This window comes from Ovis aries, chromosome 16, assembly GCF_016772045.2.
Source record: "Ovis aries strain OAR_USU_Benz2616 breed Rambouillet chromosome 16, ARS-UI_Ramb_v3.0, whole genome shotgun sequence".
NCBI lineage: Eukaryota > Metazoa > Chordata > Mammalia > Artiodactyla > Bovidae > Ovis > Ovis aries.
In genome coordinates, this window is record NC_056069.1 from 41,727,064 (window position 1) to 41,740,904 (window position 13,841).

Sequence of the window (13,841 nt, forward strand, 5' to 3'; positions counted from 1 at the left end):
TCAGAGTGTGAACACAGACCCAGCTGTAGAGATGACGGAGTTCTGAAGCAGACCCTGTCTAGACAGATGGCTTGGGCTTTTGCTTCCTTCTACGTTGGCTGAAAGGGCAGTGAGACTTTGTCAGTCTGTTGAGAAAAAGCCAAACCACGCAAAATTGGATGCTATGGACGTCTGTATTAATGTTGGAGTGCTACCCTTTCCTATAAACCACCAATTACTGTGTGAGCTCACACATGCGTCTCTCCACGAAGGCAAACAGAGGGATTTATTTACCAAAAACAGGGGTAGTATATTAAAGGGAGTTGCCGCAGCAGCATTTAAATGACCTCATCTGCTGGAACCCAAAATAAAATGTTACAACAGCATCTTTGCCCCAAATGTGAGAAGACACATCATCCAACCAGAATTTCACTGCAGCAAATGCTCTGGCTTCAACTGAAAACTTATTTTTGAGATTGTTTGCTTATCCCTTCTTACTTAGAATGATTAGTAAGAAATGAAGAAACGTGATCATAATGTCAGAGTTGAAATTCCGCCGTCAACAGACCAAAAAGCTCAGCTTGGAGGTAAGAAAACAAGCTCAGAGAAAGGACATGGCAGCCTGAAGGCCACAGAGCTGGGGATGGAAGAACCAGGGCTGGAACTTGGCGTCCCATCAAGGCTTGGGGCTCTCCTGTGCCTTCATTGTAAGTGTCTCCGAAGCACCTACAGGTGCAATGCACTGAACTGGGGCAGAGATGGCAAAGGCTCAGAGGCAAGAGCGAGCATGGCATTTTGAAAACACGAATTCAGCCCAAATCAGGGAGAAAGAGAGCAGTGAGAATCAGGTGATGAAGGGCCTTCCTTATGTGCTATGTCAGGCTGAGGTGTTCGGGGATTACCCCCAAGGCAAGTGGACCACCAAATGTTTTCAGCCACAGTGTGCATGGAAAGATGTGCTCTTTAGAAAAGTCCCTCTGACTGCAATGGGACAGTTGACGACGGGATGAAAGCGGGAGCAGTGTAGACTACTGTGACCACAGGTGGGAAATGATAGCAGCCTGGCCCTGAAGCAAAGCTGCAGGATGGGGCACACAGCAGTGGAGAGCGCGGACACCCCCAAGGGAGCAGGAGCAGCCCGGACTCAGGGACTGACTGGACTTGCTGTAAGGCAGTCGGCAGTTGTTGTCGCTAAGTCGTGTCCAACTCTTTGTGACCCTATGGATGATGGCCCACCAGGCTCCTCTGTCTAAGAGATTTCCCAGGCAAGAAACTGGAGTGGGTTTCCATTTTCTTCTTCAAGCGAAGGCAGCATTCCAGCTAACTCCACAATGCCAACTGTCCCAATCTGGCTGGATGACGGCATTTCCCAGAATATGGAATTGCCAGTGAAAAACCAGGAAAGTTCTGCACAATCCAGGGCAAGTGGTCACTAGCTGAGTCTCAGGTTTCTGGCTCAGGCAGCTCTGTGGATGGTAAGACCTGAAATGTCAGAATGGGCTTGGTGGTGCGGGAAAGCCATTCATCCAGTTTCCAGCATGATGTGAAATATCAGAGATGGAGACATCCTGAGGATGGCTGTTAAAAAGCTGAGGGCTCCAAAGAGAGGTGAAGGTGGATGTGAACTTAGAGACATTGCCATGTGAAGTATGTATGTTCACCCCATGACGGTGGGGTCCTCTTAGAAGAGGACCATTCTCCCGCTGCCTCTGCCAGATGCAAACATCAGGGACCACCCAGGAGATGTCCTCCGTGTTGACTCTCCTCCTGAGTTTCACACACTTTCCTGCAGATTTGGAGCTCTGGCAGCCTTTTTGAGGTCTCTGCTGAACCACTTACAGGAAAGAGGTCTGGCACGGCACAGGGTGGATTTTTGGGTACCAGGCTAAGACTGCAAACGGATGCACAGACACACAAGCCAGCTGTGAATAAGCTCTCCTGACTGACAAATGGTAGAATTTTTTTCATTATCATGTGACCAAGTTTGGTTGCATTCATTCTTACCATGCAGCATTACAAAAATACACACTGTACATGTCACCCTGGGTGAGTAATGAGCTTCACTAGACAAGAGAGTAAGGAAGTCTGAATTCATTTCTAAAATTGCTTAGCTATCTCCTAAGAGATTCCTGGGCTTTCAAAGATGGGCCCAACTTTTGTATTTTTAAAAATTCATCTGGTTGCATGTGTATCATTCTGTGTTAATATTTTATAGAACCAAGCCAAACTTTAAAAGGAGATATTTGTTGAAATATTTCCTATAGGTCCATTAAGGGAGAATAGAAATGTAAAAACAAAGTCTGAGGATTTATTTTCCTGTAAGAAATAACAGTCTATGAAAAAGAAGTAGCTGACAAATAAAAATGGTCTGAACGATCATGAGCCTTGTCTGTAATTTATTAAGTCTCTGTAGATATATTAAATCATTAATAAAGCAGAAACGGAACAATGCCGACATGTCTAATCTCCCATTATTCAAACAGAGTGGAATTTTCCCCCAAAGGCGAGGTAAATAGCTAATTTTTGTTTTTCTGGAAATTCCATTTTAGCATGACCTTGGGCTCATCCTGAAATAAAAATACACATCTAGCCATCCCAAGAACCTAAGCAGTCTTCTGTTAAGGTCTACTGGTCCCAGTTTGGGTGCCACCAAAATGAGGAGGGAAGCTGTGAAGATCCACTTCTTGTCAACACGATCAATCCCAGGCAAACGCATCTAATGAAGATACTTCTGGGGTTGCAAAAGGTACTGAAATATTCATGCCTGAGAAGATGTGGGGCCAATTCTGACTTTTTCAAGACCAAATGTACAACCCGAGGTCAATAATCAGTCTGCAGATTTAGAACAGTTATGGAGAATTCCAGACGGCAAGTTTCTTCTTTTAATATAGGCATGGGGCTTCAAAAAAAAAAAGTTCCAAGACAATAGATGAAGATTTGCTTTTTTTCACCTTTCATTTGTATTTTCTGGAACATTTGATGTTGAGTGCAAAAACCAGGCAAAGGAATTCTGGTATGTGCAGTCTTAAGAGAGTCTAATCCAGAAATCCAATTTTAGGTTACTGCTTTTAATTAGGATGAGCAAAGGATGGTACTCTCTTAAAAGTTTGGTGTGGTACTTTTTTCTTTGAAAATCATTCCATTATCCCCACTTTGTGCTAGGCCAAAGGACTTCTTTGGACTGTATATGAGATTCCACCCTAAACTTTTGGTACCTTAAACCTTCAAACTGAACCAATATTGCCCAACTTGTTTTTTTCACTTTAGGCTTTCTGCATATTCACAATCTGATCATCAGAAGAAAAAAATCATATCAAGATGTAGTATTCATTGATAAGGAACATACTATAACATTTCTATTGCCCTTAATTTGGGAGAGAGGTGTACATTATAATCTTTTTATTGTTTTTAATCCTTCTGGGGAAGAGGGGCATAAAATTGGTAGAAAATCATTATTAGAAACATTTTTTTTCTTCTGGTTTGTGCATTTCATCTACAAATACACCTTCTCTGTGTCAGGTTTTATGAAGGTCACCCAGATCTCCAAATGAAGGAACACGGTTAGTCCCTTAAGACAGGTGTTATTTTGATTCTTCTCAACTCATTATGCAGGCAGGCTACAGCTGCAGAAATATTCATGAGCTAGCCTTACTAGAAATTACATTCCCTCCTACAGCACCATTTTCCAGACTGCAAAGCCGAACTTAATACTTCCTCTGTGCCCATTCTCCATCTTTCTAACTTCCTCTTTCATTCTTAGAGGGCATCTCCTGAGTCAGAAAAGAAACCAATCAGGGACCATCTCACTAGCTACTGCTTTGTTTAGGAACCAAGAGGCACGCCTGGCCGAGAGGGTTCTTGGAATGAGCACGTTGACCCTACAGAAGGTAACTTAGCAAGAGGGTATTGGTTATAACGGGGGAGACCATTTGAGGCTAGAAGTGTGTCTACTACCATTCAGAATAGACCACACCTGCTTTGCTTTTAGGTAAGACCAGCTCTGACCATCACAGCTGGATACCACAGTTTCAGAGATTTCTATGAAGTTTCCAGACTTCACTGGAATTTAGCAATACAGTAACACAATCCCCTGAAAATGTCACTTGTTTTGATGTTTTAAAAATAAAAGCAGACGCTTCCCTGCAGGTTGGACATCCTTCCTGTGTAATACCGAGGCTTGGATATTTATGCTATCAGCAGCCACCAGGAATTCTTGGCCCTGCAGTGGCAATTCCACTGGTGACAACAGTGATAAATAATGATACAGTTCAAGTACTTTATCTAGGCCTCATATGACTCAAATTATACCACAGAAGGCTTGAATTTTCCACTTAGGATCACTTGACTAGCTCTTTATTTAAGTGGGATAAAATAACTTGGATTTTTTTGTTGTTATTATCATGTCCTCTGATCATTTATCTTAATATATCTTTCGGTATCCAAATGCAAGGTCATCTCAGGTGTATTTTCTAAAGTGTAAACACAACTGCAAACAATATTTCATGGAAAATTCAGCCTCTACCATCAAAGCAAACCTTACCCGTGCCAGGCAGTCGCTGGATTGGAAGTCTGTCTTCCCAGATTTTGAGAAGCGGCGTTTGTCATTGCTTGTGGGCAGAGGTGCATCTGTCTTTGGAATTCTAGGCTCTGTCCCTCTGTCCAATTCCGACCTATCTAGATGGGATCCAGCCACCTCCTTGAGCAAATCCGGGCCATTTTCTAGCTCAAAAGCATGACCGTTTCCCAGTTCAGGGTCTAGGCCATTGTCCAGCTCAGACACGGGGTCGTGGTCCAACTCACAGCCAGTACTGCTCTTGGAGTCTTCAGCAGCTTTGTGGGTAGAAGGCCTGGCAATGACCCCAAACTTTCTTGCTCTCTTCCCCTTTTTCACTGTTTGGTCCCCCAGCTCCAAGGTAGGCGTCTCTCCTGGTTCGGAGCTGTTGCTACTGTTGCCGTTGTAAGAATGGACTTGGTGCTTGAAGCGGCGTAGCATGATCAGGTAGATGAAGCCGCCATTCCAGCACTGCTCAGCCAAGTAACTGCAAGGGAAAGAGAGGGGCCGGTTAGAACCCTCCAAACATCCTCCGTGAACAAGGCAGTGGATCCACGCATCCACGGCCCACACGGCACCCATGTGACTAAAAGCCTGGCAGTGATCGAGGCACTAAGCTTCTTAAACAGGCTCCATGCTCCATTCAATCTATTGAATTGCTGATGCTAGAAATAACCCCCAAAGAAACCAAGAAACCATCATGAACTGAACATGTTTCATGGAAGTCCCCTACGAAGATACTCAGAGAAGGATTTTTCTATTAACAGGGCCAATCCTAATGTACTGTTGTTGTTTTTTAAAATTATTCTTCATTTTGCTCAACAACTTGTTGAATCAGAATGATGTCAGCCTCCCATTCTTATTGTTCTGATGGGACAACACTGCCAGTGTCGAGGGAAATGTAAAAATCAGACTGGGGGGAATGTATAGTTCTGCTCTTGGGATCAAAAAATCAACTGCATGACACAAACTATTATATACAGAACATAAAAGCAACAAGGTCCTACCGTATAGCATAGGGAATGATAGTGAATATCCTATGATAAACCGTAATGGAAAAGAGTGTGAAGAATATATATATAATAACCAAGTCACTTCTATGTATAGCAGAAATCAACACAATATTGTAAATCAACTATATTCCAATAAAATAAAAAAAGCCAGATTGGAGAGTCAAACTGAGGCAAAAAAAACCCCAAAAAACAAAAAAACACCAACCCAGCACAAGAGGAACTCTGCCTCACATGAGTTAAGGTGAAAAAAAAAAGATCCTGAGTTGGGCAGGGTGGAGGGTGTATTAAGATTCAGCCAACAGAGAAGCACCAGCCAATGTGTGTGGCATGAAATGAGGACCAGGTTCATTTCTTGGTACTGGTTCCAGTTTGGCTCTTCATAGAACATGTGAAGTCTCACTTCCAGTCTGGGCATCACATGAAGAGGAATACTAATAAAGTGGAAAACATGCAGACACAGAGCAACCAGGATGAACATGGCTGCTGGAAACCATGGCAACCAGGAATGGTGGCAGGAAGGAGGGGTGTTAAGCCTGAGGAAGACAAGGGCCAGGCTCAATGGTTTTCACATGTATCTGAGGACCGTCAAACATTTAGGAGCAGGAAATCATATGAGCTAATGCATGTGAAGCCTGATATACGATGACTCTTCCAAATCTTAGAGAATAACAGTAAAACATCAAGTGAGATGAGTACTTAGCAGCATCCAGGACCAGATCATTTAAGTTTCACTAAAGAAAACACTTGCTCAAAGTCAGGAAGCCAGGCTGGGCTGGATCCCCCACTCATGCCACCAAAGATAAGGCAGCACAAACCCTAGATGAACCCAGGGAAATGCCTTCAACCACTGGAATCTTGCCACATTCTACACATCACTGGCTCCCAAGCAAAGAATGTCAACAACCAAATCCTTAACGAGTCAGACCGGCTTCCCTTCTTCATGCCCCACAAAGAGAATGCCTGGGGCTATGGTGCCTACATTTTCAATTAGTAGAAAACAGAGAAATTTTCCAGTATACCAAATCAGCCTCTCTCCCTCTGGGTCTAAATACCAGACCTGAAAGCTGTGGCAGTCAGTGGGTGAGAAAAGGACCAGGTCATAAGGAGAAATGACCAGCCATGTTTGAAATGTAGTTAAGTTCTGAGCCAAAGGCATATACTGCCCGTACATAAAGGTCAGGGTATTGCAACGACAGTGACTGTCTAACCAAAGAAGAGAACAATTCTGAATTTTTGCCTTGAAGTAAAATGAACAAGAGAGAAGAGTCCTCAAGTATCAGCAAAAGCTAGTAAAACACTTTCTTTGATTCTGGGTTGTAAACCATGGCAATGAACTTACACACAAAAATGAGGTAGATATAAGATCCTATACAGACCCCAAGTTGTTCCATGAAACACAGTGAGATGAAAGGTATTTCTAGGCATTTCTAGATGAAACACATTTCTAGACCTTTCTAGGGTCTAGAAAATGAACCCTGGTTCCAGCACCATTTTTCTACAATGTTTAGATTTCATTTTTTGCATCGTATACTTTTTTTCATACTGGATAAAATCTCTGAAAGGTATAAAATCATAAGAGTAATTAGCAGGCTATAAGGGTTTCCTTTGAGCAAACCACTACTATTAATCCAATATATATGTTCAGATATTATGAAAAAACCAGATGGGGTAGTAAAAACAGGACCAGGTTGAGAGTTAGACACCCAAGTTTTCATTATAGCTTTGGCCCAACCATGTAAAACAATGCTAATTACGCCAAATTTTCATTGACAGATGAATGGAGAGACAAAATATGATACCTCTGTACAGTGGAATACTGTTCAGAAATAAAAAGGAATGAAGTTCATGCTACAACATGGGAGAAGCTTGAGCATTATGCTAACTGAAAGATGCCAGGTCACAAAGGGATATGTATCATTCCATTATTGGACATTTCCAGAATAGGGAGATCCCATTGAGATAGAAAGCAGATCGGTGGTTCCCAGGAGCTGGGGGTTAGGAAAGAAAGGAGAATTGAGGCTGACCACTAATAGGTACAGGTTTTTTGTAGGGAGGTGATGAAAATGTTCTAGAATTAGACAGTGGTGATAACTGCACAATATGGTGAATATAACCACTAAATTGTACATTTTAAAATGCTGAATTTTATGTCGTGTGAATTACATCTCAATTTTTAAAAAAAACTAATAGCAAATATAATATCGGCCAAGTTTTGAATTTTTTCTTTGAGTGAACACTCTTTAAGAACTCTCAGAAGAAGAAATCAAGGCTCAAAAATATTAACTAACTTGCCCAAGTTCGCACAACTGCCTACTGGTAGACCCAGGTCTGTCTGCTTCCCAACCATGCACATCCTCTGTGTAGTTCTGCTGCTTAAATCAGTACCATTCCTGGGCTTCAGCTCCCTCATCTGCAAAGTGAAGGTGTTAGAATGGATCATCTCTAAGTTGCTTTCATGTTCTAATTGTGATTGCTGGATTCCTGGGAAGAGTTCCAGGAGTAGGAGAGCAAGCCAGCCCAGTGTCAAGTATAAAACAAAAACCTAGAAAAACAGAAAACAGTCCCTTTACATCCAAGTCCTAGGCCTCCAGGACATTTACCATCAACGTGAAAAAGATTTCACTGGGAGAGGCCATTTCTATCAAATTGCTTTTGAGACTCTACTTTTTGTATGACAACTCTGAACAACTTGATGGATTATCCACAGAGACCTTCTACTCAGTACCAAGGCTGGTCCACTGATTCAGAGCATAAGATTTTTAATATCTTTCCTATCCCTGCTCTCACAGGCACTCCAGGAACCATAGACTTTTCCAAGGCTGATACTTTATCCCTTGTGCAGGATCCACATTCGGCAGAATTTCAAAGCAAGAGGAGTTTATCCTTAGTTTGGCACCATCTCCCAGTCCTTTCTTGGCTTCCTAACAATAAATAAGACCCTGACACCTTCAGGGAACTATGTGACAGGTTACTTTATTCCTTCCTGGACACTGCATTTTCTAAGGTCATCCTGAAGGCAAACTGTAATGCATGAATTATGGACACTGTAGCAAGTTAGTGAAAAAGAGACTCTTAGGCAGTGGGCAATTTTCTTACAATTCTCTGAATCACCTTAAAGGTAATGCCACCGCATCCCCTCTCCACCAAGTATTCAAATGACTTGCCTAACTTTTCCGGCACCTGCCTGGCTAATTCATACTTCCAAATCCCCTTTCTGTTTCGCAGAATTTTTACCCACCATTAGAATCTGTAAACTTCAAAGTCAGCATTAGAGAAACCAGACACAAAATACAATCACATGACTTAGAAAAATAGAAGGTCTCCTCATCATTAACAACAGGTAAAATTAGTCTTCTACCATATGGTAGCTTCTCTATACCATATGATTATTTTTTGACTTATTCCAAAAATCTGTCCTCTGGTATGTAAAATTATTCATTTAATTCACTTAAAACTTATTTTCTTTTGACCATCCCAGGCTGGCCTTAAGACAAAGAGAAAAGGCCAGAAATGAGGGACTGAGTTCTAGCCTAGAACTTGTCTGACTAGATCCCTTCCTCTCCCTTCCCCTCAAAAAGTGCTTTATCCAAATGAAACTTTGAGTACCTCCTTTGTTTCTTAATGCTGTCGTAATTTTAAAGTCTGGGCTCTGCAGGAGTGGGAGCCTGAGAAGTGGTTGGCAGGTGAGACTAGATGCTTGGAGGAGCTCAAGGGATAAAGCTTCCTGGAGTTTGAAGATCAAGATGGATATGGGGCAGGAGATAAGAGGGGCAAAGACAGGTGAGATGCTGGAAGGCCAAAGACACCCATCATTAACTCATGCCACTCATGCCCTGATTCCAGCAAAAGAAGGCCAGAGGAAGCTGTACAGTTTTGATATTTGAAACTGTTTTGCCAAAGCTCTTGGAATCTACGATCTCCAGGTGCCCCTGGAAATCATCTTGGGCCTCCAGCCACTGATCACTCATGTCTGGTACATAGTGTAAGACTATAGAAGTCTGACGCCAGGCTGAACTGAGGGTGCACTTGTGCGTGGAACTCAGAGGAACTTGGATCTTCATCGCAGGGCCCTGGCCTGTACTACAATGGTCTGTATAACTCAAAGAACACATAAAAGGATTCTGGAACTTTTCACCAAACCACATATTCTTGCTTCATCTGAGTATGTCAGGTCTGTAGTAGAGAACGCAGGAGACTAAACACTGACTACAAGGAGATGTTTACAGACAAGTTATTAGGGTCTGAGATTTCTACAGTGAAAAGAGCTGCAAAGATCACCCTGTCTAACACACAGGACCAACCTCTTACCTCTCACCTAAGGAGTAACAGGAGGCTGGAAAGCTGGCTGTGGTCCTTTGAAAACCTGCTAAGCCTAATTATTCCAAAGGGCTGTCTGAGGTTATAAATCTGCAGGTTCCCAGAGAACAATGGGCTGAGAGGAAGTGTTAAATACAGAGATTGATTTCCCAGTGAAGTCTTGGCTAGGAAGCAGAGGGAGGCAAGTTTGGACAGCTCTCCAAGAGGGGAAGGGAAGATGAGAAACATCACTTCCTGGAGTCAGTTAGGAACCAGGGTCCCCATGGGCATTCTTTCTCGGGTGTAGCCCTCCAACTACCTTGAATTTGGGGCACGCTTTTCCCAGATTCCACAGCCCTTCCTAGAAAGAGCTGAACTTTCTTTGGGGGACCCTGAAGGCAGAATTTGGGGTCTGAATATCACGCTGAGAAAAGATACGGATCCCTTTGATGCACTCCCAAGGCCCTTTCTGGGAAGAACTCAACGTGCTTCCTTGCTAGTTCACGGAGGGGAAAGGGAGCTCTGAGCAGATGGAGGAAGATGGGATTGGGCACCAAAACAGAGCTGAAAATAGAACAGGGTCTGGGCTTAGCGTAAAAGTAACCAGAACACTGTATTCCAACTGCTGGGTGGCGGAGCTAACTGGGGAAGCCAAGTTTTACTCATTCTCACCTTCTCTCTTCAGCACAAATGCCTGGCTTCAGTGACTCTCCCCTTCTCCTCTCTTATCTGAAGAATATGCATAAATGAACATGTTTTCTTCATGATAAAATGTGTGTTTATTATTATTAATTTAAATTATTAATTACATTTATTTATTTATTTATGCCTCTCTGCACAGCATGTGGGATCCTGGTTCCCCGACCAGGGATCAAACCTGTGCCCCCTGATTTGGAATTGCAGTGTCTTAACCACTGGACCACCTGAGAAGTCCTTGTTTATAAGTTTTTTTAATCATAAAATTTGGATTGGCAAACACAGGTTGAAAGTGAAGAATCAGAATAGATACTTGACAATAATTTTTTTTTTCTGACCTATGATACAATATTAGTCATTCAAACCCAAACCAAATTATCAGCTGCCAAACCTGTAACCACCACAGCAGAGGAGCGAAATTTAAGCCGTAGCATCCACCTATGAGGACAGAGGCCCACGGTGCTCTAGGGGAACCAGGATGTGGGGGAGAGGGACAAGTATGCTGATTCTCTGGCTACTGCTCTTTCTGTGGATGATCAACTGTCTTTCACTCCTGATCCAGGACTCTCCTATCTTCTGCCGGCAGCACCCGGGAAACTGTGGCAGGCTAACTGATTTAGCTTACTGGTCAGATAAAATCATAATTCTTGACATGTAGCAGAAGAATATGCCGACTCAGTTCATAATTGATCTTGTTCCCCAATCTTATCCAAGGAGCTCAGTGATATGAGTCGTCACACCAGTGACTAAGAAATAAAAATCAATATGCATCTTACATCAAAACAATACCGAGAATAAGTCTTTCAGGTAGAATCAAACAGAGGTGGTATTATACTAAGAGGAGTCATAAAGAAAGTGGGTGTTTGAGCCTTCGAGTTCACCAATACTGATTAAAGTCAGTGTATCAAGGATTTCCTCCTTGGTCTAGTGGTTAAGACTTTGCTTTCCAGTGAGGAGGGGTAGGGGTTCAATCCCTGGTTAGGGAACTAAGATTCCATATTCCTCGCAACTAAAATGCCAAAACAAAAAACAGAAGCAATATTGTAACAAATTCAATAAGGACTTTAAAAATGGTCCACATTAAAAAAAAAAAAAAAACGCCTTGAATACTCAATTAAAAAGCAGCTAAATCCTATGATCCCTGAAAAAAAATTTTTTTCAATTCCCATGCAAGAAGGTTATCATTGATTTTTCATATTTATTTTGAAAATTCACATCTCAGACTAACAAGACTGATTTAAATTCACCACCGTCACAGCAGAGTGTCTCTACACCAGGACACACCCCACACTTTCTACCCCAATACAGCTTTCACAGGAAAGACCTAGAAGCGTGGTCTTTGCATTCATGTTGTAGTAAGTTTACATGAAGTTTCAGCTTTCCTCCAAGGTTTTTTTATACCTCATTTTCTGCATGAATCAATAAAAGCAATTTTAAAAGCATTCATACACTTTTGGGAACCAGGAATTCAGAAGCTAAGTAGAAAACATGTGATCAACAATAAGAACTGACCTTATAAAACATACTGCAGAGAAACTGCCCCACAAAACAGACCCTCCAGGCTTCTATTTGCAAATGACTGCATTTCTTTATTCAATTACTATGAGTGAATCAGAGTTTCTTATGACTATATGAGATCAACGTGCAGTCTATACAAAATCAAATTAGAACTCCAGCCACACAGCTTTGCTAACTCATCCTGATGATGTTGGTCACATTTTCCCTGGTGGGGGCGGGGCGGGGAGGGCACGCAGGTGAAGTCAGACTTTGCTGTACGTGAATGAGTCGATTTCACCTCATGAGGGAACTGATGAGCTCAGACAGCACACATGGGAACTCCTTTCACTTCTTTTTCCCTCATGACATACACTACTTTTGCGCATTACTACTTGTGCATTACAAATCTATTCATTCATTCACTCATTTAACCAACAGTTATTGAACACCTACTGTATGCCAGGCACTGGTTTAGGCATTTGGTGGGGGTATAGCAGTGAAAAAACTGATGTCCATCTTTGTGGAGCTCACAGTTTAGCAGAGGCAAAGACAAACAACAGACCTATTTAAATAATCATCCAAATAAATATTGAGTAGTATGTTAGAAGGTGATTCATGCTATGGAAAACAGAACATATTGAACAGGATAAAGAGGACTGAGCATGCCAGGAGCTGAATGAGGTGGATTGAAATTTTAAATGCACTGAGCAAACACTTGAAGAAGATGAAAGAGTTGGCCGTGCAGCTGCCTGGGAGAAGAACGTTCCAGACAGAGGGAAGAGCCAGTGTAAAAGGGGTAAACTGGAAATGTGCCTGGTGCATGTGAGAACAGTGAGGAGTGGGCAAGGAGGAGAGCAACGGGGGACTAGGTCGGGGAGATACCAGGGGAGATACCAGTTCCTGCAAGACTCTTGTAAAGACTTTTGTACAGAATGGGGAGTGGGGGCTTCCCAAATGGCTCAGTGGTTAAGAATCCGCCTGCCAATGCAGGAGACACGGGTTCGATCCCATATCTGGGACGATCTGGAGCAACTAAGCCTGTGTGCCACAACTACTGAGCCTGTGCCATAGAGTCCAGGAACCACAAGAACTGAAGCCAAGGGCCCTAGAGCCCGTGCTCTACAGCAAGAGAAGCCCCAGCAATAGGAAGCCTGTGCACTCAACTGGAGAAAACCACCGCACAGCAACAAAGACCCGGCAAAGCCAAAAACAAAAAAGTAAATTATATTTAAAAACAACAAAAAAGAAAGAGCTAGTTCTTAAAAAAATGAGAAGCAGTTCAGCTCTGAGCAGAGGAATCATGTGATATGTACTCTGTTTTAAAACGAAGGCTTTGTTCCTGTGTTGAGAGTAGACTACCGGCAGAGCAAGGGTAGGAGTGAGACCAGATATTCAGAGAAGCTGGCTCAGTGCAGAGTAACAGTAGGGGTGGTTCGAAGTGGTCAAAATCAAGATCAGTTTTGAAGGTAGAGTCAGCAGTCTTTGCTTTTGGATCTGATACAGGGTGTGAGAGGAAGACAGAAGTCAAGGATGGTGTCTAAGTGTTTGGCTTGAGCAACCAGAGACATGGAGCTGTCACCACCTGAGGCTACTCTACCAGCTTTCTGTGGGTTGGGGCCATCTGACCTATTCTGATGCCCAGGTCTATTCTGGAGTTACATTCTGAATATGTTGTTTGAGAGGCTGTGTGGCTGCTGGGTGGGTGGCTGGCCATCTGAATCTTGATACTGGAGCAGAGGACTGAATTGGAAACAAAAAAATTGGGAGGCACAAAGTACCAACGATATTTAAAGTCTCCTGAAGATAAA

General features: G+C 42.7%; 1 protein-coding gene across 7 annotated transcripts in view; it reads right to left on the minus strand.

The window, feature by feature from the left end:
- Positions 1–13,841, minus strand: part of PDZD2 (PDZ domain containing 2) — a 410,583-nt gene that overhangs the window by 99,233 nt on the left and 297,509 nt on the right. For 6 of the 7 annotated variants that reach the window (XM_060400557.1, XM_027980140.3, XM_027980139.3 and 3 more), the window contains one exon: positions 4,520–5,018. In XM_060400557.1, the coding sequence (XP_060256540.1) occupies positions 4,520–5,018 (499 nt within the window). Of the gene's footprint in view, positions 1–4,519; positions 5,019–13,841 lie in introns of those variants that run through there. The other variant, XM_060400558.1, reaches the window with a different exon arrangement.